General features: G+C 40.6%; 1 protein-coding gene across 2 annotated transcripts in view; it reads right to left on the bottom strand.

Annotated features, from left to right (window-relative positions):
• The window catches only part of TEK (TEK receptor tyrosine kinase), a 125,196-nt gene that overhangs the window by 16,338 nt on the left and 82,618 nt on the right, over positions 1-26,240 (bottom strand). Inside the window, exons 9-16 of one of the 2 annotated variants that reach the window (XM_060199671.1) lie at positions 25,815-25,959; positions 21,373-21,534; positions 19,021-19,155; positions 11,414-11,701; positions 7,891-8,145; positions 6,911-7,065; positions 5,149-5,356; positions 1,728-1,838 (exon numbers count right to left, since the gene is read on the bottom strand). In XM_060199671.1, coding sequence (XP_060055654.1) covers positions 1,728-1,838; positions 5,149-5,356; positions 6,911-7,065; positions 7,891-8,145; positions 11,414-11,701; positions 19,021-19,155; positions 21,373-21,534; positions 25,815-25,959 — 1,459 coding nt within the window. Of the gene's footprint in view, positions 1-1,727; positions 1,839-5,148; positions 5,357-6,910; positions 7,066-7,890; positions 8,191-11,413; positions 11,702-19,020; positions 19,156-21,372; positions 21,535-25,814; positions 25,960-26,240 lie in introns of both variants that reach the window. The other variant, XM_016193914.2, reaches the window with a different exon arrangement.

Raw genomic sequence — 26,240 nt, 5'->3', positions numbered from 1 at the left:
ATGACATTCTATTATACTAGGAGGAAAGGTATACACCTAAAATCTGGTGTCAATGTGCTTTCTCACTTAGCTAGAGTAAGTCAAACAATTACGTGCCAAGGTGATGATAGAACAAACATTTTTAAAGCTATATTTTTCTGCTGGTATTGTTGTTGTTTTTTGTTTTTTCTTTAATAGGGTAAGTGAAAGAGACCAAAGTCTCCTTTAATGCAGTGGCTGTTGGGCTGCTCACATGGGAAAGTAGCCCATTATGCAAGTGAGCTGCCTTGGTGGTCATTTAACTTCTTACTGCTGTCCTACTGTGATCATTATTTTCAAGAAATCACTTAAAAAAAAAGTCATTGGTGCCAGGCAGTAGCACATATAGTTAAGCGTCCACATTGCAGTGTGTAAGACACTGGTTCAAACCCCAAGGCCCCACCTGCAGGGAGAAAGCTTCAGGAATGGTGAAGCAGTGCTTCAGGTGTCTCTACCCAATAATAAATAAAAACATTTTTTAAAAAGCCATGACTTTCAGAATTACACTACTACTAGATCAGAGTGGTATCTTGTTTGAAGTGCTAGTATTTTTAGTTTAATAAATTGAGGAAAAGGAAATAGTCTCTTTCTATTGTTGCTGTGTGTGCTGCAAAGTCAACAAGAGGTTGTCAAGTTTGTAAATAATTAGTGTTTTTTTTTTGTGGGAGCAAACTTTTCCATAGGTCACTAAGCCCAAATAAAAATTAAACCCACTATATAATATTTTTTTACTCAGTCATTCACATCTAGTTACACAAATTACAACAGAAACTGCTCAGTAAATACTTGAATTAACAGCATAAATGTAGGAGGTAGTTCCCTGGGTAGAGGATACTCCTTACTGTGTGTTAGGCCCTGGGTTTGAGACCAAGCACTCCATGGGAACAGAGCTACTATAGTGTCTTTCCTCTCTCAAAAAATATTACTTGCAAATACATTGTGTTAAAGTCCAGTTATCTCATAGTTAAAGAAGTTACAAAGAAGGAAAGAGTTCAAATGGAAATGAATGTTATCTTATTATGGCAGCCCAGGAGGTCGCACAGTGGTTAGAGCTGGCATCCCATGCAGTAGAGTGGTGCAGATTCTCTCTCCATCAGTAATAAATCTAAAGAACAATGAAAGACTGGTCCAGAGAATTCACTCAGCAGTAGTTTGGCACATGTGCAAACTGATGGGCTCACTCCCTGGCACCACATTAAAAAATATATAGTAATGTAAATTTTGAGATCATGTGTAACAGTGTCATTATAAAGTTCCAACTTAACCGTCCAGGTAATTGTTTTAGATAAAAATTAAGTATGATATAAGCTTATTGTTATTATTTCAACTAGAGCATCACTAATACTTTCACATGACAATAAATCGTTGATATTCACAGATTCTGCATGTCTTGTCTTTTCTTGGATTAGAAGGGAAAAGGATAGTAGGCAATTCAGAAGAACCAATGCACTTCATTCTTCCTGGTGCTGAAGTCTCTTCCCGTTCACCTCATACAGTAGCTTAAAAAAAGGTTTGGATTGACAAGGATGAGGGCATCCCAGAGCCATGGCTACCTTCAGGCAGAAATGGCTGAGCCTGCATTGCCACTTACATCTCTAAAAGACCAATCCATGGCAATCTGTATATGGAACTAACATTCTTAAGACTATGATCTTTCCGAGTTGCAGTATTCAGTGTGCCTGCAGGAAAGACAGGAAGAAGCATCTTACCACGATGTTCACATGCTCCCAGAAGATTGATGATGTTTGGGTGGTGTCCAAGTTTACAGAGGACCTCCAGTTCCCCTGCAAAGTCCCTGTGGTCATCTTTGGAAGCATATTCTGGAAAGAAAGTCAAGAGTTGTGATTCCCTGTCCACTACACCTTCTCAGAAAGAGGTCCCTTCCTGTTTCCCAGGACATTCAGGGGAACCCAGTCACTGTCAGGTCTGGAAAAGTATAGAGAGTTAAAAAAAAGAGAGAGAGTTCTCTTAACTACTGCCATTCCCAATGGAGGGAATGGGGACACAGATCTGGTGATGGGAATGGTGTGAAATTATACCCGTTATATTACAATATTGTAGATAAGTATCAGATCACTAATATTTTTTTTAAGTCTCTTAATGCAGGCTATGTAACAAGAGTGACTTTTTTTTCCCCTTTGTCTCCCTGCCAGCTTGGCAGGCTTCACCTCTCCAGGTTTTTTGTTTGTTTGTTTTTTAATAAAGGGAGGGATAGAGAAGCAAAAGAGATAAAGTAGACACCTCACCTGTAGCCCTGCTTCACCATTCATGAAGCTTACCCCCTTCAGATGGGAACTGAAAGACTTGAACCCAGGTCCTTGCACACCGTAATGTGTGTGCTCAACCAGATGCACCACCACCTGCTGCATCCCCCCCCCCCCCCAGCTGATAGTTTCTTAGACACACCATGGGCCAGCAAGATTGCTCTCTTGGATAGTGTGCCTGGTTTGCCATATGTAAGACCCAGATTCATGTCTCCACTGCATTAGAGGAATCTTTGCTCTTTTTTCCACTCTCCCTCCTTCTCTCTCTGCACCCATCTGAAAAATGCCAGCTCAGGGCAGTGAAGCCCAGTGACAAAAGATCAGCTGGACAGTGGTATACCTGATACCATGCACAGGGACCTGGGTTCAAGCCCCTAGTCCCCACCTGCAAGGGGAAAACTTCACAAGCAGCAAAGCATTGCTGTAGGTATCTCTATCTGCCACTCTCTCTACCTCTTTCCTGTCAAGCAAAATAATTTTTTAAAAGGGGAGGGGTGACAGAATGGTAGATAGCTGGAGTAGACACTGAGCTCTAATAATAAACCTGGAAGCAATAAAAAAAAATTAATTAAAAAGAATGTGACGGGGTCAGGCGGTAGCACAGCAGGTTAAGCCCACATGGCGCAAAGTGCAAGGACCGGCATGAGGCTCCCAGTTTGAGCCCCCAACTCTCCACCTGCAGAGGAATCACTTCACAAGCAGTGATGGAGGTCTGCAGGTGTCTATCTTTCTCTCCCCCTCTATCTTCTCCTCTTCTCTTGATTTCTCTCTGTGCTATCTGACAGCAATAACAACCACAATAACAGCAACGATTAGCAACAAGGGCAACAAAAGGGGAAAAAACAGCCACCAGGAGCAGTGGATTTATGGTGCAGGCACTGAGCCCCAGCAATAACCCTGGAGGCAAAAAAGAAAAAAAAGAATGTGACAGATAAAGACACCAGAGTACCAAAGCTTCCCCAGGCAGTAGTATCCCACGTGGTGTGCATAATACAGCTGGTACTGTCCCCTGGGCTAATCCTGATTGCAGGGCGCCTGTGCCATGTGTACGAGGATACTTAGCTTCTCGGAGCTCTACTCACTAGATGGCACTAGCTTAACCAAAAGCTTTCTGTAGACATTGCCCAATCCACCCCTGGCTGAAAACTCCCGCTCTAATGCTTTCTTGTTTAAACTCTTAGCCATGCAGGGACATAACTGGGCAGGGTTGGTGCTGCCTTCACCTCCAGATTTTCTCTCTTCCCTCTAAGTGTACCTTCCAGAAACAAATAGGCTGAGGAATAGAACACTGATAATGCTAGCAGCTCATTTCAAGTTTAATTTTTAACTTGATGCTTCAATCCTGCTTAAAACAGAAGTGTTCAAAATTTCAAGTGACCTTTAGGTAGCAAGTGCTCCCCAGTCAGCAAACTTGAGTTATCTCTCCTCTTTTCATCCCATCTCTCCAGCAGCATTTTGGTCAAGGGGCACACCTCCAGGAAGCCAGCCAGCATGACAAAGCATTTGGGTTGATAAGCAAACTGATGATCCTTGAATCTGGTGACAGTATACTATTTTTGCTTTTTGAAAAAATGAGGGAAGGGTAGAAGGGCTGCTGGTGGTCACGTGTGTGCCTGAACGTGCGGGGAAAGCCATGGGAGTGCTAGTCAAAGTGAACAGCACTCACCACACTGACTGGCAGGTGATTCCAAGTTGAGCGCCTTGTTCATAAACAAGGACAGTGGGGAGCCAATTCCTGGATGCCATTTTAAATGAATCTTTTTTTATAAATAAGGATGTCTCCCTACTTCAGTAACTGTCCTCCTTTGGTAATGCCAGTCTCCCTATGAACATTTTCCGCTTTGGCATCCTACTAAAACTGTTTTACCTCATCATAAGGCCATGAAGTAGACAAACAGGCTGAATAAGGTAACAAACAGCTAATAAGGTACTTACCTTATTAGCTGATCAAGCTCAACATTACAGCCAAGAAGAAGGAAAATCTATCCGTGAACCTAGAAGGCCATCCTATAGAGAATCCAACAGTAATAATTTTCTAATACTACACTTCCCAAGTCTATACACTGTAAAGGCAATGGTGTTGTTTTGAAGCCTCTTCACACAGAAGAAAAGAGAGCATTGCTAACAAATTAGTCATCAGGTTCTGAAGATGGTTCTTGACCATCTTGTTAAATAGGTAGTCAAGCTGACTTTACATGAATACTATTGGAAAAGATTTAATTCTTGTGACTTTAGGTGAGTGGTTTTAAAACTTGAATGTGCATAAAATCTCTAAGAAGGCTTGTTGAAAATTAAGAAAAAAAAGATTCTTAATGTTCCATCTCAGGTGTTCAAATACAGTAGAAATGGCTGTGGGAGAAGCCTAGATAAATACACTTATAACAATGTCTCCAGAAATTCTGATGCAGAAACTCTACCAAGACAGTGGTTCACAAGCATAGTCTCTAAGCCTTCAACATTGGCATCATTTGGGCACTAATTAGAGAAATAAACTCTGGCGCCCCACCCCACACTTAAACTGAATCAAAGCGATAATGGTGGCAATTTATTAATTATTTTATTAACAATTCTTCCAGGTGATTCTGATACTTTTATGAGGCCATTGAATTAAAAAAAAAAACTGCTCCCCACAAGTTATTGTGTGGCAGTTTTGTATTCTCACATCCCAAGGAATCAAGGCATGGTGCCTTCATGTTTACTTCCTGACCTAGCACAGGCTCCACCTCAGAGGAAACATCATCTTCAGCTCTGACATCATGCCAGTTTTTTGTTTAAAGAATGTAAGACCGTAGAGGAAAGATTCGACAGGAAGTCAGATTTTCTTCCCATTCCGGTCAAATGCTGACACCCTTGGCCCCACACTGACCTTTCATTCTCTTAATGGCAGCATCCATCCGTAGCCCGTCCTTCTTGATGCGTGCCTTGAGAACCTGGCCAAAGTTACCCTCCCCAATCACATCTTGAAATTTGATGTCATTCCAGTCAAGCACTGGATAAATGGTAGGATCCGGGTTCTTGGCCTTCCTGTTCAGGGCCAGAGTTCCCGAGTTGAACTGTACAGCTGGCTCTTCCCTCTGGGAAAAAAAAAAATGTATATATATTTCTTTTTCATGGTTTTATGTCAGGATTTTTCAAAATTCTGAGGAGTTTTGTTGCTACCTCCTTGCCATTGCCCCCCACACAGGCAAAGAAAGGATCTCTATCTGATTCTAGAATGGAGGTGAAAATGGTTTCATTGAGCACGTGAATTGGCTGCCTCCAGAGATGCTGCAGGCACCATTCTCAGCCTGGGCGAAACCACTTCCCAGACCATTCGCATTGTCGCAGAGTGAGGTGGGAGCGAGGACAGCACAGCATTTCCTCGAGTGAGTCCCATGAGTTTCTGCTCTGCTGAGGAATGAACTGGTATTCATTTCTGCTTTGAGACCCCATCTGGGCGGCCACAGGAGTGAGCACTTGCCTAGCTTCATCTTGGTCTATTCTTGGTTTCTACTCTCTCCAGCTTGTCCTAAAGGGCTCAATCTCTCACACCCACCCTGGAATAGCCTCTGGTTCCAGGATGACTAAGATTTAGAGCAAAATCCAACACCTGCTTCACTTTCTTGTGTGTTTCAGTGACTACGGATCTGTCACATCAAAACCTTTTGTGTTCCCAGCCCTCTTGCTGGTCATTCCTCCTCAGTGGCAGACTGAACTGAGCCAGCTATCTCGTGGAATCATGACAGAGTCCCCTTCTGCTCTACTGAGGGGAACTTTGAAGATTCACATGATTAATAAAACTTTAAAAATTAATTTATACCCAACATCAGTTGAGTACAATTAGAGTCTAAATCCAAAAACTAGAGACATTTAAACTTAAAAAAAAACTTCAACGTGGTGATACTTATAAACCTTTGCTATCTATCACTCAAACTTTCAAGATGAAAGAGATGGTGCCATATGCCCAAATTTTAGACTGAAGGGCACAGAGGAATAGGAGATACACAGCTGTATATGTAACTCCTTATTTATATGTGAGGAATAGGATAGGACTGACAGCAATTTTAGAAGTGGGAAATCAGCACTGGAAATAGGAAAGTCTGTTTAACATCATTTGCCATCACACTAATCTCTGGTTATCCTTATGTCCTATGTCCTTCCTCAACAAAAATTATTCACTTGATTTATTATTATTTTTAAGAAGAGCATGGCTTGTGGTGGTATGGGGGATTGAACCTGGGACTTTGGAGCCTTAGGCATGAAAGTCTCTTTGCATAAGCATTATGCTGTCTCCCCCCACAAAAATCATTCACTTGATATTGCAAGATTACTCATTCTGGTAACTCTTTACTAAGATAATTGTATATCTTGTTTTTGAGGGGGCAATGGTCCTGTCATGAGTTTGGCTTCCTGCAAAATTAAAAACAAGCTTTTTATTCCAAAAACTTCAGTTTGGACAACATAATTGTATCCTTGGGTTTCTTCATCTCCCAGTATTCTTCTGCATACTGGGAGTCAAATTTAAATGAGACTTGCCTAAAGAAAGTATTTGCTTTACAAGGGAAGTTCCTGATCCACGTCTTTTAAAGTGAAAGTTGTGCATGTATGTGGATTTGCCCTAATTACGTAGTAGGAAGAGGAGACACTACCACATTCTGGAAGGCCTGGGCCATTCTCCTCTGGATGTTCGCCCTCTTCAGTTGCAACATGATCAGAAAGGCCAATAGCACTGTCAGGCAGGTCATTCCTGCAGAGCCGAGGATGGCTATGAGCAGTAGCTTTCCACTTCCTAGGTCCCCTGACACTGCAGAACAGAGAGAACCAGTGGAGCCAGTTGAGGTTAGATATAAACCAACACTACGTATGACACAAGTTACAGCATAGTGGGAAGGTAATGACAGCCCCAATCCTGCTACCTAGTGGCTAGGTGACCTTGAGTTACTTTTATTTGCTTCAATTCAATGGAGATGAGTCTAACTAGATCTATTTTGTTATTATCTTTATTTATTTATTGGATAGAGACAGCCAGAAATCGAGAGGGAAGGGGATGATAGAGAGGGAGAGAGACAGAGAGACACCTGCAGCCCTGCTTCACCACTCGCAATTCTTTCCCCTTGCAGGTGGGGGCCCAGGGCTCGAACCCGGATCCCTGTGCATTGTAATATGTGCACTCAACCAGGTGTGCCACCACCCAGCCCCAGTCTATTTTTTCACATGCAAGGAGCATTTTTTAAAATGGCAACATTTTTACCACCAGGTGTCATTTGTTCAACTTTGACTTTTTTTTTTCAACTTTGACTTCTAAGTAGAGGGACATGTTCATTTTAACCACGTTGGAGACAGTAAAGCCTATTAGGACAAATGAATAGTAATATATAACATGGATATGGGGTAAACTTTTTTTTTTTTTACTACAGCACTGCTCAACTTTGGTTTATGGTGTTGTGGGAGATTGAACCTAAGACTTTGGAGCCTCAGGCATGAGAGAGTCCCTTTGCATAACCATTATACTATCTACCCCCTTCCCCCCCACACACACTCCTAGGTAAACATTAAGTCAGTAGGTCCTTTTATTTATACTCTCTGAAGTATAAATATACCCAAGGAAATGCCTATCTCCTCTGCTAACCTTGAGATCTGGAGAGAGTTGTCAGCTCATGAGTAAAGGTTGGGTTGCTAGGTCCTATGTTGTTCTCTGCAAAAATGTCCACCAGGTAATCTGTTTCAGGTTCGAGACCCTTGAGCTGGTATTGGGTAATGGTGGCATTCTTAATCTTCACATCAATGTGCTGGTCTTCACTCTTGCCCTGCACCTTGTAACGGATGGTAATAGAAGAAATAGAAAAGCCATCCAAGATGGTCCAAGTAATCATGGCTGAAGAATCTGTAATGTTAGAAATCTTGACGTTTTTTGGTTGAGGAGGGAGAACTAGAAATAACAAATAAATAAATAAATAAATAAATAAATAAATAAATAAATAACATTTCATCAAGATACTACCACTTTTTCAATTATGCTTTCTATTATTATGGTTTTTGAAACAGTTTTAGTCTATAGATATTTTCTTAGATGATAATTTCAGTCAATTGGTAGAAACCTTGTATACTTAACAGAATGGCACAGACAGCAACACCTATTATATATTTGCTTCTGTATACTAAGTTAAGGACTCAGGACTCTGGTACTCCAAAAACATGTGTTACATTCTTCTTGATGCTGAGGAGAATAGACATAATGAGAGCTGATACTTATATAGATCCTTCTGTTCAGTAACTCATCTCCTCTTCATGGTAGTTTCACCACAGGTATTAGAATTCAGAGAGTTTAAGTGACTTCGTAGAAGAAAGATTCAATTCCTGTCAGTCTTACTCGCCATCCCTAGTTGCTTATGTTTTCCCTAATGTACTTATCAAGTAGTAGCATCTTAATGTACACAGAACAAGATAGTAAAAAAACCAAAAACCCATATTCCAAGCTAAACAAATTAGCATATAGATAAAAATCATAGTGTTTAAAAAGTCAGAAGAGGAATAAAATGTATAAAGTATACACTTATGGGTGCATGTACTGTATTAAAATAATACAACACTAAATGGAAAAATACAGGGAGGCAGGTGGTGGCACACTGGATTAAACGCACATAGTCTGAAGTGCAAGGACCAGCACAGGTATCCCAGTTCAAGCCCCCGGGCCCTCCTCCAAGGGGGTCGGTCCACAAGTGGTGAAGCAGGTGTCTATCTTTTTCAATTTCTCTCTGTCCAATGGAAAAAAAAAACTGAAAAAAATGGCCACAGGAGCAGTGGATTCATAGTGCAGGCACTGAACCTCAACAATATTCCTGGAGGCAAATAAGTGGGAAAAAATCGAACAAACTCAAATTTGGGTTGTCTCTGCAGGAAGAATTTTGAGTATAGGTGATGACCAGAGGGGGGTTTTGATGCATACCTACAGTTTTCTATAAATCAGTTTTAAAAAGGTGAAATCAAATGTGAAAGTTAACTGACATTAATTCTGGATGGTAGAAATGTGCTTACTGTAATAACCTACACTATTTTGTAACCTTTACTTTTCACAGAATTTTTTTTTTTTTTGGCCTCCAGGGTTATCACTGGGGCTCAGTGCCAGCACTATGAATCCACTGCTCCTAGCAGTTTTTTTTTTTTCATTTTACTGGATATGACAGAGAAAAGTAGAGAGGAGGAGGAAACAGAGATGGAGAGAGACAGACACTTGCAGACCTGCTTTACCATTCATGAAGCAGCTCCCCACCCCTGCAGGTGAGGAGCTAGAAACTCGAACCTGGATGCTTGTGTGAGTCCTTGTGCTTAGTACTATGTGCACTTAACCAGATGCACCATCTCCCAGACCCTCACAGGATTCTCTTTAATAATGAGTAATCTGAGTACTAGCCAAGCAGTTCAGATGTGCACTTGTCAATGACAGATGAAGAGAGTGATGGGAGAATCGTTGCACTAGTTCCAACTGTGCTGAGAAAGGGGTGGCCCAGCTGCCCAGGATAACCTCTGACTTTGGAAGCTCAGACCACATAATCTTGACTTCAGTGGTTATTGATGTGGTCAAGATAGACCTCCTCTTCCCAAGGGCCCCAAAATATCAATAATGCACTGAATCAAAATGGAACTCTACTGATGGAAAAGCTTTCAATACAATAAAGAAATTCAGAAGTCCCAGCTGATTTAAAATAGTCACTCTGAAAAATAAATAAAATAAAATGGTCACTCTGTAATAGAAGTTTGAACTACTGAAAGAAAAATGGTTGTACTTCTCTCAACTACATACTGTAACTCTAAGAGTTGTAGATTATAAAGGGTTTTTAAAAATTATTTATTTGATAGAGAGGGAGAGTTTCCCCCTGCAGGTGGGACTGGGGGTTTGAATTTGGGCCCATGTGCATTGTAACATGTGCTGTCTACAAGGTGCAACACCAGCCTGGCTGCTATAGAGGTTTGTTTTTTTGTTTTTGTTTTTGTTTTTTTGTTTTAAAGCAAAGGTATATTGCTTCCTCATTTTATTTACTTATTATTTGCCTCAAGAGTTATCACTGGAGCTCAGTGCCTGTACACAATGATTCCACAATTCCTAGCAGTTTTTTTTAATCTGATAGAGATGTGGGGGCTGGTGGGGGGGAGATAAACACTGGGAGCCTCCTTCCTGCAGGTGGGACTGGGAACTTGAACTGGAGTCCTTGCACATGGCAATGTATGCACTCTACCAGGTGTGACACCACTCAGCGCCAGGTATTCTGCTTTTAAGGATAAAAAATAACGAAGAGTTGGGAAATGGTGTACTAGGTAAAGCTTCCACTCATAGCCAATTACTTCATTTATTAAAAAAGAAAAAAAGGGGAGTCGGGCGGTAGCACAGCAAGCTAAGTGCACATGGCGCATAGCACAAGGACCGGCGTAAGGAGCCCGGTTCGAGCCCCTGGCTCCCCACCTGCAGGGGAGTCTCTTCACAGGCGGTGAAGCAGGTGTCTGTCTTTCTCTCCCCCTCTCTGTCTTCCCCTTCCTCTCTCCATTTCTCTCTGTCCTATCCAACAACGACAACAACAATGACATCAATAACAATAATAATAACTACAACAATAAAACAAAAAGGGCAACAAAAGGAAATAAATAAATATAAAAATATTTAAAAAAAAAAAAAAAGAAAAAAAGTCCTCCAGGTTCCAGATGCTACCATGACGCCAATCAGACTTCCCAGGACAGACAACCCTACCATGTGTCCTAGAGCGCCACCTCCCCAGAGCCCCACCCCATTAGGGAAAGAAAGAGACAGGTTGGGAGTGTAGATCAACCTGCCAACACTGTGTTCAACGGGGAGGCAATTACAGAAGCCAGACCTTCCACCTTCTGTACCCCATAATGACCTTGGGTCCACACTCCCAGAGCGATAAAGAATAGGAAAGCTATCAGGGGAGGGGATGGGATATGGTGTTCCAGTGATGGAACTGTGTGGAATTGTACCCCTCTTATCCTATGGTTTTTGCCAGTGTTCCCATTTTATAAATTAAAAAATAAAAATAAATAAAATAAATGGAAAGAAAATTTTTTAAAAGTCTTGAATTATTGGTAACTAGGACCTGATGCCCAGTCATTTGGGCAAGACTGGGATAGTGTGTGTTACTTACCATCACTAAGAGTCCAGGCTGTGAGGTCCTCACTCCATTCTCCTTGGGATTTTGTGTTGACTCTGGCTCGAACCACATACTGCTCCCTGGCACGTAGATTGTTAAGCAGCACTGAGGTCAGGTTGCCCGGCACTTTGATATTTTGCTGATCACTATTCACTTGCACAGACCTCCTCTCGACTTCAACGTAAAAGTCATCATCTGAGCTTGAAAATACTGGTTGCCAGGTTAAGTTTAGAGCTGTCTGACTTTTTGGCAGGAGACTAAGACCTCTTGGAGGTGGGAGACCTAGATGAGACCAGAAAGATCATTATGTTTACAGAGTGTTAAAGTAACACTAGCTCTAAAAGGCAGTTTTACAAGTTAACTCTGGCTTTTAGAATAACACACAACTTTATAAGCTACCAAAGATATACAAGGGACGGGTGAGACCTTTCCTTTCATAGTATTTTCTAATTCCATTCCAGGTGTTCCACTCCCCAATAAAGTCCCCAAACCTAGATATATTCCAGGTCCCCTGAGATAGAGCATAGGTTCACCCGTGCCCATAAACTAGGGGAAAAATATATACCTGAAAGCAGAAGTACACAAGAGCATGCAGGGAATACCCCTAACACTTCATCTGCACTATTCCAGTCTTTAGGTCCATGATTGTTCAACAATTTGTTTGGCTTTGTATGTTAACTCTCTTTTCAGCCACCAGGTTCCATATGCTGACCAGACTTCCCTGGACAGACGACCCCATCAATGTTTACTGGAGCGCCACTTCCTCAGAGCCCCACCCTACTAGGGAAAGAGAGAGGCAGACTGGGAGTATGGACCGACAAGTCAACGCCCATGTTCAGCGGGGAAGCAATTACAGAAGCCAGACCTTCCACCCTCTGCAACCCACAACGACCCTGGATCCATGCTCCCAGAGAGACAGAGAATGGGAAGGATATCAGGGGAGGGGGTGGGATGTGGAGATCGGGTTATGAGAATTGTGCGGAATTGTACCCCTCTCATTCTATGGTTTTGTTAATGTCTCCTTTCTTAAATAAATAAATAAATAAATAAATAAATAAATAAATAAATAATAAAAATATAATAAAATAAAAGATATACAAGGGAGCAGCAGATTTTTTTTTCCTATCAAAAGTCTTTAGACTCATTCTAATATGTAATGTGTGTAACTGAAACACAGGGGCACTATCCCTATAAAGAACAGTTAGAGAATATTTTTTGAGTCCTGGAATGACTTTATATTTTGACCCTATAATCTGACTTCCAGGGTTTTATCTTGAAAATATTATCCAAGGATGTAATATTTAGCCATTTTGGTAATAAAAAAAAGGACTAATCCAAAGAGACAAAGCTATGTGATTAAAGATGTGTATTACTGTAACAGCAAGCAATTGGAAGTTACCTAAATGCTCTAGATAAATAAATGCTTTAAAATTATGATACAATCATTCTATGAATTAGAATAGATAACTGGACAATGTATGGAATCCCAATAAAATATTATACATGAGAAAAAAACTGATTGCTACTTAGTAGAAATCATGTCTATAATTGGTCAAGGCAGGAAGGAACCATAAAAAATGAAAATAGATTTGCCAAAGATGTGGAATTGTGCTTTGGGCAACAGGTTTTAAAGATATTTCAAGGTTACCACTTGTACAAAAGAGAATTCCAGATATCACACTGTGTTGGCAGGACCAAGCCAAATTCTGTTCTGATTATCAAAGTATCAGCCAATAATTGTTTTTTTTCAGATGATCATTACCATTTATTTTACCATATTATTCAGCACTTCTATTCATGAGAAAGTAGGCAGAGAGAGAAAAGAACCAGACATCACTCTGGTACATGTGCTGCCAGGGATTGAACTTGGGACCTCATGGTTGAGAATCTAGTGCTTTATTCACTGTACCACCGCCCCAGACCACTTCAGTACTTTTATATCTAGCATGATAAGAGTTTTTTTTTTTTTACTTTTTAAATATTTACTTACTCTCTTTCTGTTGCCCTTGTTGTTTTATTGTTGTAGTTATTGATGTCGTTTTTGTTGGATAGGACAGAGAGAAATGTAGAGAGGAGGGGAAGACAGAGAGGGGAAGAGAAAGAGAGACACCTGCAGACCTGCTTCACCACTTGTGAAGCGACTCCCCTGCAGGTAGGGAACTGGGGGCTCAAACCAGGATCTTTAGGCCAGTCCTTGTGCTTTGCGCCAAGTGCGCTTAACCCGCTGCACTACCGCCTGTCTCCCGCATGATAAGAGTATTGATTAATACATATGACTGATATTTACAATTAAATTTTTAAAAGTATTTCTGCATAAAATACTTTCATCATAAAGACTTTTAACATTAAAAAGATTATATATTTGACTTAGCAACACTGTTAGAAAAATCATGTTTTGGAGGGGAGTACCCCTGGTTAAATGCAGTACACATTACCCTGTGCAAGGACCTGGGTTCAAGCCCCCACTCCCCAGCTGCAGAGGGGAAGCTTCACAAGCAGTGAAGTAAGCGCCTACAGGTATCTCTCTCCCTCTCTATCTTCCCCTCCCCTCTCAATTTCTCTGTCCTATCAAATAAAAAAAGGGAAAAAATGCCCACTGGGAGCAGTGGATTCTTAGTGCCAGCACTGAGCATACTGGTGGCAAAAGCAAAGATGGGGGGGGAGAGAAAAACTGAAGAAATGCTGCTCTAATTCTTGATTAATGGCAAGAAAAAGGATCTGTTTCCATCCTCCAAGAGTGACCTTCACAGGCCTATTTTTTTTATCACTTTTTTCTAGAGAGAACCACCAAACAGAGCTTGCTGGACATTATGTAAGGTCTTACTGGTCCTTTCTCTGTAACCATTGTAAACTGAGGGAGGTGGCTGTCAACTCCCTTTGTTTATCTTTTATATTTAAATTCCAAACTAGATCACGAGAGAGTTCAGGCCTTCTTACAGCAGCAGAACAGAGGCCTGAAGTTTTGGAGCATCTGTGACAATCTTCTAAAGCTATGCCTAGTTTAGAGGAGGAATTCAGTCAATGGTCATTCCCTTTCTCCTCCCATATCCCCTTCCTAACCTGCCTTCTGTATGTCCTGTGTTCAGAGTATGTTCTCTCCTCCACCACTCATCAGCACACTTAAAAACAGTGCAACTGCCAGGCAAATTTTAAAAAAACAAACATCAGCAAAATTCAAATGAGAAGCCTTAAGAATTCCCTTCCTACCCACCCCTGAGAACTACTTTGAAATATTCCAAAAGACTTCTCAACACATCCTGCTGGAACATATTCTGAGAGCTAAAGACAGTTATAGTGTGGGTCTGTGAAGTTTTTTATGTTCTGTTCCATAAATACTTTCCATTTGAGTCAGATCATGACATTTCCCTTTGATTTATCAACACTGGCCTGAGAAGTAACTACTGTTTGCATTTTAACAACAACTTGATGACATGAGACACCACTTTGATCATAATCACAGCATCTCTTTACCTCCTAACATACATTGTTCTGTATCACAACCTGGTGGGTTCCCAGAAAGCTGTCTGTTACTTGTGCAATATTTCCACAAGCAACAGGCTAGTGCTTGGATACTGTTTGACTTAAGGAAGCTGCTGGCCAGAAAACCCAGGTAGGTGGCCTGGAGGAGTAAAGTGTCTCTCCCCTGCACAAGAGCTCAGGAGAGCTAGGTTGTGCTTTCTTGTTTATGCCATTCCATATTCTTATGTCTTCGTAAATGGGCTAAAGGATTTGGATAAGGAAGTGGTGTCTTTGGGCTCTTAGCAAAAATAGAAAAGCAAGAGGATGGATGTATGAAGATTAAATGTGACGATGCATGAGACCTATCACATGGACAAGTTGGTAACAGTACTCCAAGATGCTACTTCCTAACTATATGATGAAGGAGATGATAATTCTTATCCTCCAAGGTAATATAAATTAAATGATGTGAATTTGCATTGGTCAGGAGACAGTAACGGGTTGATTACACACAGTGAACATTAGAAGGTAATGTGACAAGAAATCAGTCCAGCATTTCAGAGGAAGACACCTGGGTAGCAGAAAGCTAAATCCAAATGAGAATCAGGGAAACTTGCAGATTGATCAATCTAAATTGATCAATCAAAACATATTGTCTAGGAAGACAGATAGCATAACAGTTATACAAAAGATTTTGATGCCCGAGGCTCCAAGATCCTGGTCCCAGGTTCATGCCCAAGCACCACCATAAACCAGAGCTGAGCAGTGCTCTGGTAAAAACCAAAGAGGAGGCCAGACAGTGGGATACCTCATTAAGTGCACATAGCATGAAGCCCAAGGCCCCACTCAAGGATCCAGGTTTGAGCCCCCTGCAAGCATATCTGCAGGTGTTTGTTTTTCTCTTTCCCGTTCTATCTCCCTATCCTCAATTTCTCTCTTGTACTATCCAATAAAATGGAAAAAATTGGCTGCCAGGAGCAGTGGATTCATAGTGCCCCAGAGGCAAAAAAGAACGATATAATAAACCATTAAAACAATGAATGCCATGTCTAATCTTTTTTTTTTTTTTTGCCATATCTAACTTTCTGTCTGGTCTCTGAGTCCATTTGTTCAAGAAACGCATTCCATTAAAATATTACCAAATATATGTATATATTTTACTGCATATTTTATTAGGAAAATTCCATAACCACCAGCATCAGGCGTCTCTTAGGAACTTTTAGAAACACAAATTCTTATTTAAAAAAAATAAGAAATGTCTGTCATGGTCTGGGAGGTGGCACAGTGATAAAGCTTTGGACTCTCAAGCATGATGTCCTCAGTTTGATCCCCAGCAGCACATGTGCCAGAGTGATGTCTGGTTCTTTTTCTCTCCTCCTGTCTTTCTCATAAATAAATAAAATCTTTAAAAAATTTTATATTTATTTTCCCGTTTGTTGCCCTTGTTTTTTATTATTGTTGTAGTTATTGTTGTTGTTAATTTCGTCATTATAGGACAGAGAGAAATGGAGAGAGGAGGGGACGACAGAGAGGGGGAGAGAAAGATAGACACCTGCAGACCTGCTTCACTGCTTGTGAAGCAACTCCCCTGCAGGTGGGGAGACAAGGGCTTGAACTGGGATCTTTACGCTGGTCCTTGTGCTTCGCGCCACATGCGCTTAACCCACTGGCTACCGCCTGACTCCCACAAATCCTTACTTTTTTAAACAACAACAAAAAGTGTTGTTCAAAATACTCAGACTCTACAGAACTTATTCTTCTGGGGGGGGGGTTGTTGTGCACATGATCTGTGGTGACTGATACTGACACTCTGGCAGCAGGCATAACAGCAACACATTTTGAGGAGGTGTAAAAGTGTACCCCTAAAACATGTAGTCCTGTAAATCAGTAAGACTTCAATTTTTTTAAAGAATTGTAATTGAGAAATGGTTAAGACTAAGAACAAACCTGACAGATAAATACAACTATGTAAGTACATTTGTTTTCAAACAGGATTATCCTAAACCAGTTATTCTTGGACTTTTTCTTTTCCTTTTTTTTTTTGTTGGTACTTTATATTCTTAAGAATTATTGAGACTGGTAAAGAACTATTGTTTACATAATAATTTGAAAGATATTAAAACTGATAAACTTTGAGGCTGGGTGGTAGCTCATCTGGTTAAGCATATACATTACCATGCACAAGGACCCAGGTTTGAGCCCCTGCTCCCCACCTGCAGGGGGGATGCTTCATGAGCGGTGAAGCAGGTCTGCAGGTGTCTATTTTCTCTCTCTCTCCCTCCCACTTTCTCTTTATCCTATTCAATAAAATAAAAAGGAAAAAAATGGCCACAGGGACCAGTGGATTGCCGTACCTTCACTAAGTCCTAGAAACAACCCTGGTGGAAATTAAAAACTTAAATTAATAAAGGTTTATAAACTTATGAAGGTTTGGGAGTCAGGGTAGTGCAGCGGGTTAAGTGCACGTGGCGCGAAGCACAAGGACTGGTGTAAGGATCCCGGTTCAAGCCCCTGGCTCCCCATCTGCAAGAGAGTCGCTTCACAAGTGGTGAAGCAGATCTGCAGGTGTCTATTTTTCTCTCCCCCTCTGTCTTCCCCTCCTCTCTCCATTTCTCTCTGTCCTACCTAATAACGACACATCAATAACAACAACAATAATAACTACAGCAATAAAACAGCAAGGGCAACAAAAGGGAGTAAATAAATATTAATTTTTTTTAATTATGAAGGTTTCAGGTGCATAACATTACAAATCAATGTGTATATGGTACATTAAGTATATCACTAAAATTAATTCTGTCTATAAGTATACTCCTTTTGCTTGACTTACCTCTTTCCTCTTCCCTATTGGTAACCACTAATTTGGTTTTATAAAGTCAAGTATGTTTCCTCTCATTTAATTCATTTACTTGTTTTATCCTTTATATACTATATGTAAGCAAAGAGATACGGTGTTTTGTCTTCCTCCATCTGACTTCAAAACGCAAATTCTTGAGCCCCAATCCCATCTCAAACACAACTGAATCATGGAGATGAGGTCCAGAAATTAGTCATTTTTAAAAAAGATTAAAAATTTTTTAAAATATTTTTATTTATTACTGGACAGAGGCAGAGAGACTGAGAGGGCAAGTAGAGACAGAGAGGGAAAGAGACAGAGAGACACTTGCAGACCTGCTTCACCACTCATCAAGCTTTCTGCTTGCAGGTAGGGACCTTGGTCTTTGCACACTGTTATGTGTGCAATTAATCAGGTGTACCACTACCTGCCCACCGCCCCCTGAAATCAGTCTTAACACACTTTCCAAGCGACACTAATGTTTGATAATTACTGATTTAAAAATAAAGCACATATTATAAGAAACAGCTTAAGGAGATGCAAGTGGCAAATCGGTAGCAGAACTGGAAGGTCAGAGACTAGAGCAGGAAACTGCTGTTCTGTAGATAAATGCTTCTCAAATTTATTTGTCGTTTGTTGTTTTTGGTCACTTCCTAGGGCTTCACCACTCCAGGACAAATTTTTAATGAGATATTAAGAGCAACACAGAGGCTGTGAGAGATTAAAAGAGAACACAACATCAAAGTTTCCTTCAGTGTGATGGGCTCAAACCTAGACATGGCAAGCAGCACACTAGGAAAGTGAACTATTTTGCTGGCCCTTTATTAATGCATTAACTGTGTTCATGGATTATTTTGAGACATTAGAAGTTTTTTTTTAAGTAAATGAAGTAGGGTTTCTGAAGTGTAAATGCAGCAACAACCTGACCCAGGCCTTGAGATGGAAACAGGAAGCTGGTGGAAGCCAAGGCCCAACAAAGCTGCTACTAAGTAAACCCCATCTCCTAAGGGCTGTCCTGCCTTCCTGAAGGCTCATCTGCTTCCTTCTCTGTCCCTGTGGATTGCTGCAGACACTCTCCCCCAGGGAGATAGACCAGGAGTGCAGCCCAAATAAAGGACTGGTTTGGCTCACAGTTGCTAACCTTCCTGTCACTTTCCCACCCACTGAAAAGCAAACTCCTTCCACCTCCATCCCCACCCACCCACTCACCCACCACCACCCTTCCTGGTCTTCCTTCCTCTTTCCCCTTCCTCCCCCTCCCACCCAGCTCATGAATAAAAGCTGTTTGCTTCCACTGAGCACTGACCGATAGAAGCTGTTGTGAACCGCCTCACAGGTCCAGGATGCCCTTCCCCGCCCGCTCCACGCCGCACCAGCTGCACACAAAGCTCGTAGTCTGTGCGAGGTTCCAGATAGTTGAGTGTAACAATCTCATTTGTCACTAAGAAGAGAGAAAGTCCAGGAAACTTAAGTTGGCCTTCTTTTTACATTCTTTACACTGGAATGTTGTTATTGTGAGATGAACTTTTTTTTAAATATAGTATCTTAGAAGAGACACAATTCATCTTCAGGATCTTACTCTCACTACCAGATGATTAAAAAAGATGTTCCAATGGTCCGATGTGTAAACTATTTCTGTGCCACTTAAGGTGAAAGTCTGTTAAGTGAGAGAAAGGCTGAGAGTATGGATCAACCTGTCAATGCCCATATTCAGCAGGGAAGCAACTACAGAAGCCAGACCTTCAACCTTCTGTATCCCACAATGATCTTGGGTCCATACTCCCAGAGGGTTAAAGAATAGGAAAGCTATCAGGGAAGGGGGTGGGATACGGAGGTCTGGTGGTGGGAACTGTGCAAAGTTGTACCCCTCTTATCCTATAGTTTTGTCAATGTTTCCTTTTTTTTTTTTTTAAATAAAAAATTAAAAAAGAAATCCCAGCAGGATGACCTGGAAAAAAAAATCTGTTGGGTAAAATCCATGAGTCCCACTTAATGAAAAACCAATCAGATGTGGGGAAATTTCAATTAGAACAGAAAAAATAATTTGTCTTCAGGTATAGTGATTACAATCAGGCTATAGAGAGAAGGACTTCTCTGAGAACTTGCTTACAATAATGAGTTAGCATATTTAACGGTCACATAAAAGAAGGGTTTAGAAGTACTTGAAAATACATTCCATGAACAAATAGCATATTTTTATTTTCTTCTTAGTTATTTGTTTTAGCTAGTCTCTCTGTCTCCCCCTAGATATTGCAATGATGGGATTTCATCCTTCTGTATGATAAATTCTCCATAAGAAAAATTTAGATGATGGGGGGGGGGGTTAAGCGCACATGGCACAAAGCACAAGGACCAGTGTAAGGATCTGGGTTCGAGCCCCAGGCACCCCACCTTCAGGGGAGGATCGAAGATCTGCAGGTGTCTATCTTTCTCTCCCCCTCTGTCTTCCCCTCCTCTCTCGATTTCTCTCTACCCTATCCAACAACAATGACGGCAATAACAATAATAATAACAACAAGGGCAACAAAAGAGGAAAAAACTGGCCTCCAGGAGCAGTGGATTTGTAGTGCAGGCAAAGTGGATTTGTAGTGAGCCCCAGCAATAACCCTGGAGGCAAAAAATAAAGAAAGAAAAATAAAAGAAAGAAAAATTTAGATTGGGGTTGAGAGTTCTTCAGCAACACTTTGTGGCTGTTCACTTATAGAAAGAAACTGTGGGTTCTGACTATCATGTAAATAAAAAAAGATGCTTCTTACTATGATTCTGAATTTTGGCTTATTCTACAATAGAATGTAAAAAGCCCAATGGTATAATAGCATGACATTATTCAATGCGCTCAGGTCTATTAGCATTATTAAATCCCAAACCCGCCTCTTCTCTTTTCTTGTAACTTTCTTTTTTCTTTATAGGAGGTGGGTAGGGGCCCCTTTTCAGAAGACTGCAGCTGTAGCGAGACTGAAGCATCAGTGGAGGGGAGCGTGGGATAGACAAGCCGGTTGTGGGAGATCGCTCTACCAGGTAGGTGGAGCAATAAAACACAGTCAGCTGACAATTGTTTATAATTTTACGTCATCATGCAACAAAAAGAACTTTGATTTATGCTTCAAAATAAATTTAACTTGTAAAGAAATAAAAGCTCTTGTGTAAACTTTATCACGTGTCGTTGACTTGTTCTTCCAGGAGGCCGGAAAAGGACCATGCTCTCTCTGCCTATATCTCCTCCCCAGCGCGGTTCAAATTCCTCTCAAAAATATCTGTGCATTTGGCTTGCAGGACTCTTAATGAGAAAAGCAAATCAGTACAGCAGCAACAGTCGCCTCTCTGATTACATCTTTGCTTCTCCAGCAGACCATGAACTTTCCTGTTTCTACTACTCCTGGCATAGCAGCCAAATTGGAGAGTCAAGAGAAGCCTGGAAAGGAAAGACTGATATCAACAGTAATTCCTGATGCAGGCTGGTTCCATGTCTGTGGCACAGCATGACTTCCAAAAAGTCACCTCTAGAAAGCCTATTGGATTTCACACACTTTCTTAAATACTCAGAAACAGAATTCTCTGCTACAGTCACTGCCTTGGGACAGAGGATTGAGAGAGGAAGTCATTTCTCTATTTGGATGGTGCTATATTTCTAACAAGAATTTTCCAGTCCAACACTTACCTTGAATAGTCTGCCAAACCTCATAATGATTAACACGTTTATATAGAAGCTTCTTAGATTTGATTGGCCCATCTCCAAAGTAAGGCTCAGAGCTGATGTTGATGACAGCAAAGTTATGTCCAATGTCGATCATATTGGGGGCGTTCAGAGGCTTTGGGAGAACTAAATGGAATTGTGGTAAACAAGTTAGTGTTTATCGATTTTTGTGACTTTTATCATTGTTCCTAAGTGGGTGTAAAAAGGAATAGCCTTTAACATTCCTAGCAAAGCCCCCTTAGAGTTCTTTGCTCTTTTCAATGTTCTGTATTCCCTTGGCTTTGCTCTTGCTCCTTCAACCAACCCATTGACCACAATAAAATTTTGTTCATAAAATAAGAGTATGGGGGGGCATGCAGTGGTGCATCTGGTTAAGTACACATATTACCACACACAGGGGTCCAGGGTTCGAGCCCTGGATCCTCACCTGCAGGGGGTCTGCTTCACAAGCAGTGGAGCAAGTCTTCAGGTGTCTATCTTTCTCTCTATCTCCCCATCCTCTCTCAATATCTCTTTCCTATCTAATAAATAGAAAGAAAAAAAAAAACTCAGGCCCTTTTCTTGTATTCCCATTTCATTTAGCATACAATCCAATTCATACTACGACTTCCTCTGTCTCACTGACCTTAGTTAATCCAACTACTGAATACACCAAGCTGCTTTCTTTTCCTTTTTTTTTCTTTTTTTTTGTTTTGTTTAAAGTTGTTGTTATGTGGAGATGTTGCATTCTATCACTCCCCGATCAACACTCTCATTCTTTTTAGTTGTAAGAGAAACAAAGAGGCATCATAGCCCACTCCACCATCTGTGCAGCTTTCCTTGTTGGTACCTTGTTGGTATGCTACTCCCATATGCTATTAGGGCTTGAACCTGGACCCCTGCACATGGTAAGACATAGACTTTACTGTGTAAGCTATAACCTTGCTCTCCCAAGCCAGAGTCCAATAGGTGAGACTAGATTCTTTTTATTTATTTATTTATTTTTTACTTATTATATTTTTATTTGACATAACAGAAATTGAAAGGCAGTGGAGATACAGGCACCTGAAGCACTGTTCCAGAACTTGCTTGTGAAGCAGCCTCCCTGTAGGAAGGGACTGAGCGCTTGAACCCTGGTCTTTGTGCATGGTAACTGGTAACATGTGCTCAATCAGGTGTGCCACTGCCCAGCCCTCTAAGACAGGACACATTTTAATCATGTCAATTTCTTTAGCCAGGGCACTACTGTAAACAAAGTCCTCCTTCCTCTGTATGATCAAATTAAGACCACCTAGTTGCTTAGTCTCTCAAATGTACATTTTATTACAGGTGTTAATATTTCTCTCATAAGAGATTCTTTTAAAAATGTGACACTCTTTGCTTCCAAAAAACCTCCTTTGGCTAGTCAATTATTATTTTGCCTTTCAGTAATCTTTTAATAATATTTTAGTGAGATATCCATATTATAAAGTATATTTAGTTCAAGGAACTTTGCCTATTAACATTCCCATGTAAACATCCAGACCAAGATAGAGACATGCTCACTCTCAGAAGGCATTCTTGTGGCATCAAAAGGAATTTACTATTCTAATTCTGTCAATATTGATTTGTTTCATCTGTCCTTTAGATTCATATGACTGGAATTATAAAGTATGTGCTTTTTTTGCCCACCAGGATTACCTCTAGGACTCAGTGCCTGTGTGATGATTCTGTAAGTCCCAGCAGCCTTTCCCCCCTTTTCCTTTCTTTTCTGATAGAGACTGAGAGAAACAGAGGTGTGGAGAGGGGAGACAGAGAGGAAGAAAGAGAAAATGCTTGCATCCCTGCTCCATCTATCATAAAACTCCTCCCCTGCAGGTGGTTACCAGGAGCTTGAACCCAGATCCTTGTACATGGTAACATGTGTCCTTAACTGCTACTACTTGGCAGTGTATTTTCTTTTGCTCATTATGATCTGTGAGATTCATTAGTAATTGGAATTCTTTTTTAATTACTGCTATTTCATGAGCTTACTATGAGAAATCACTTTCAGAATTTACTATCAGAACATGAACATACAATTATGAACTTAATGATCAGAGTAAAAATTGGTACAGCTTTGGAAAGCTGGCAACATATATTAAAATTAAGCATATATTTACCCTTAGTAACTCAGCAGTTCAGTCAATATGATGACAAAGAGTCATCAATGGGGTGGGGGCATGGGCAGCAGATGGCTCACCCAGTAAACACACATTTAACTATGCACGAGGACCTGGGTTCAAGCCCCTGGCCACCACATGGGAAAACTGTGTAAAGGGGACAAGTCACAAGTGGTGAAGCAATGCTGTGATGTCTCTCTTCCTTATGTCTCTCTCTTATTTTTCCTTCTCTATTTTTCTACCTTCTGTGGTGGTGGGGGGGAGAAAGATACTCCTCCAGGATCAGTGGTATCATGATTACATGAAGCCCTGGTATCAAGGAAAAAAAGAAAAGAAAGAAGAGGAGGAGGAGGAGGAGTAAGAAGAAGAGGAAGAAGAAGAAGGAGAAGGAGGAGAAGGAGAAGAAGAAGAAGAAGAAGAAGAAGAAGAAGAAGAAGAAGAAGAAGAAGAAGAAGAAGAAGAAGAAGAAGAAGAAGAAGAAGAAGAAGGAGAAGAAGAAGGAGAAGAAGAAGAAGAGAAGGAGGAGGAGGAGGAGGAAGGAGAAGGAGAAGGAGAAGAAGAAAGAGAAGAAGCAGTGGCAGAGAAGGAGAAGGAGCATCGGTGGCCTAGAACTAGAAATGCTTCTGTACATTGATGCTGTGGGCTGTGTCTTTCATTACTTAATAAAAAATGAGAAGCAGGGACTGTGACTCTCCTGAATCTTAGCAGCATGGTTTAGTTTTTGAGTCACTATGTATTTTCTAAGGGCAGCAAGCATCCCCAGGAGCTTAAAAATAAGATAATTTGTCTTATCTATACATCATTTCCTTTCTCTGAAGTACATGCAAGATGAAAGAAACTATTTTGATCATGGAACTGTTCTGCAGCATAAAGAAGATAAGGACCTTTTCCAGCAATAAAAAAGTGACGAATTTGAAGTGGTTACATGGTTTCTCAGAACAGAAAAATCTAAATTACTAAGGCTATATTTAAGAGACTACTATTGTTATTGACATTTTAAAAAACATCTAATTTCTAGAAAGTGCCTCTCAGATGACCCATAGCAATAAAGTGGGTTAAAAAACAAATCAACTTTGGTTGTCTTGCCTACTCACCTGTAACACGAAAGGATCAGAAAATAAAATTGTTTAGAAGAGAGAGAGAGGAGTCAGGAGACTCAATTCAGAGGTAGAGTTTTCTGTTTACCAGGTGTGCTACATCTAAGGCAAGTGAACTAGACCTTCTGAACTTGTTTCTTAACTGGGAAGTGAGGGTGGGGTGGGGTAATGATAAGATCAATTACATGTGATTTTTATAATGATTAAATGCAGTGGTATATATTAAGCACTGATTGCAGTCCCTTTTCTAAAATTTATTCAGAGAAGTATCAGTTGTCTATATCTAAGTGGGTCATTTGTAACCTTCAAATATAAAATCTTTTCTTGGGGACTGGTGGTGGCACACCTGGTTAAGTGCACACACTAGAGTGTGCAAAGGCCTGGGTTTAAGCCCTTGGTCCCCACCTGCAGGGGGAAAGCTTCACGAGTGGTAAAGCAAGGATGCAGGTGTCTCTCTATCTCTCTCTCCCTCTCTACCTCCCCCAACCTTCTTGATTTCTGGCTGTCTCTATACAATAAAGATAATTAAAATATTAAACTAAAATGAAATTTCTTCTTATATCTAGGTATACCAGCCAAACTAACTTGAATTTAATCTTAAGTTACTTCTTATCCTCAGCAACAGCTGCTTTTGAAATACTAAATGATAGCAGTAAGAATGATCACAATTTTCTATATCTAAAGAATCATTCATATTAGTTATACAGTATAGCCTGGGATTTAAATTGATTGAGCAATCATCAAAGATTCTCCAGATTATTCTCTACAATAATGAGTAAGAAGTTGAAATAATGATGAAGCTAAACTGTTCATAAAATACAAACACTAACAGACATGTTACATCAGGCAAAATTTCAAATGCTTTATACATAGAAGAATTATTCACAGAAACTCTCAGATGTAGATAAACCAAACTTCTTTTACAAATGAGAGAAGGCTCAGAGAGCTTAAATTTATTTGCTAAGGCCACATACAGGTTAGTAGCTGTTAAGGACAAAAATCAAACTCAGAGCTAGGTGACGTCAAAGATGATGTATCCAAAAGGCACTTTAGTAGGCTGACAGTATTTGTATCTAGAAACCACACACACACACACACACACACACACACACACACACACACACACACACACACACACACACATACAGTCCATCAAGAATACAAGCTCTTTCTGGAAAATGGAGTTTACCTTTAACTGAAATGTTGAAGGGCTTTTCTACCATCCCAGCCACTGTGTTCACACTGCAGACCCAGACTCCTGTGTCAGTAGGGAGGATCCGGCTGAGGGTGAATTGAGCCACAGAAAGGTGACCTGTATGGTTAAAGTGTTCTGGCTGCAAAGGTCAAATACAAACACAATAAAAACTTTTAGGGAGGTATAAACACAAAGGTCCATAACACTGACCCCATCTCATTGTTTAATACGTTTTCTAAGAGCGATTAAGAAGCTAAATGCAATGCTAATGTAATCATTGGCTTATTTCCAGAGCTATTGTAGTAGCTCTGAAAATTTATATTGGATTGACGCCCTTGCAGATCCTGCTGTTGTGTTTGTGTATTTGGGAGTATACGGTAAACACTTGCAAGCAAGGAGTCTAATATCTTTTAAACTGCT

This window comes from Erinaceus europaeus, chromosome 10, assembly GCF_950295315.1.
Source record: "Erinaceus europaeus chromosome 10, mEriEur2.1, whole genome shotgun sequence".
NCBI lineage: Eukaryota > Metazoa > Chordata > Mammalia > Eulipotyphla > Erinaceidae > Erinaceus > Erinaceus europaeus.
Note: the sequence above shows the minus strand (reverse complement) of the source record. Positions and strands in the feature narration are given on the sequence as shown.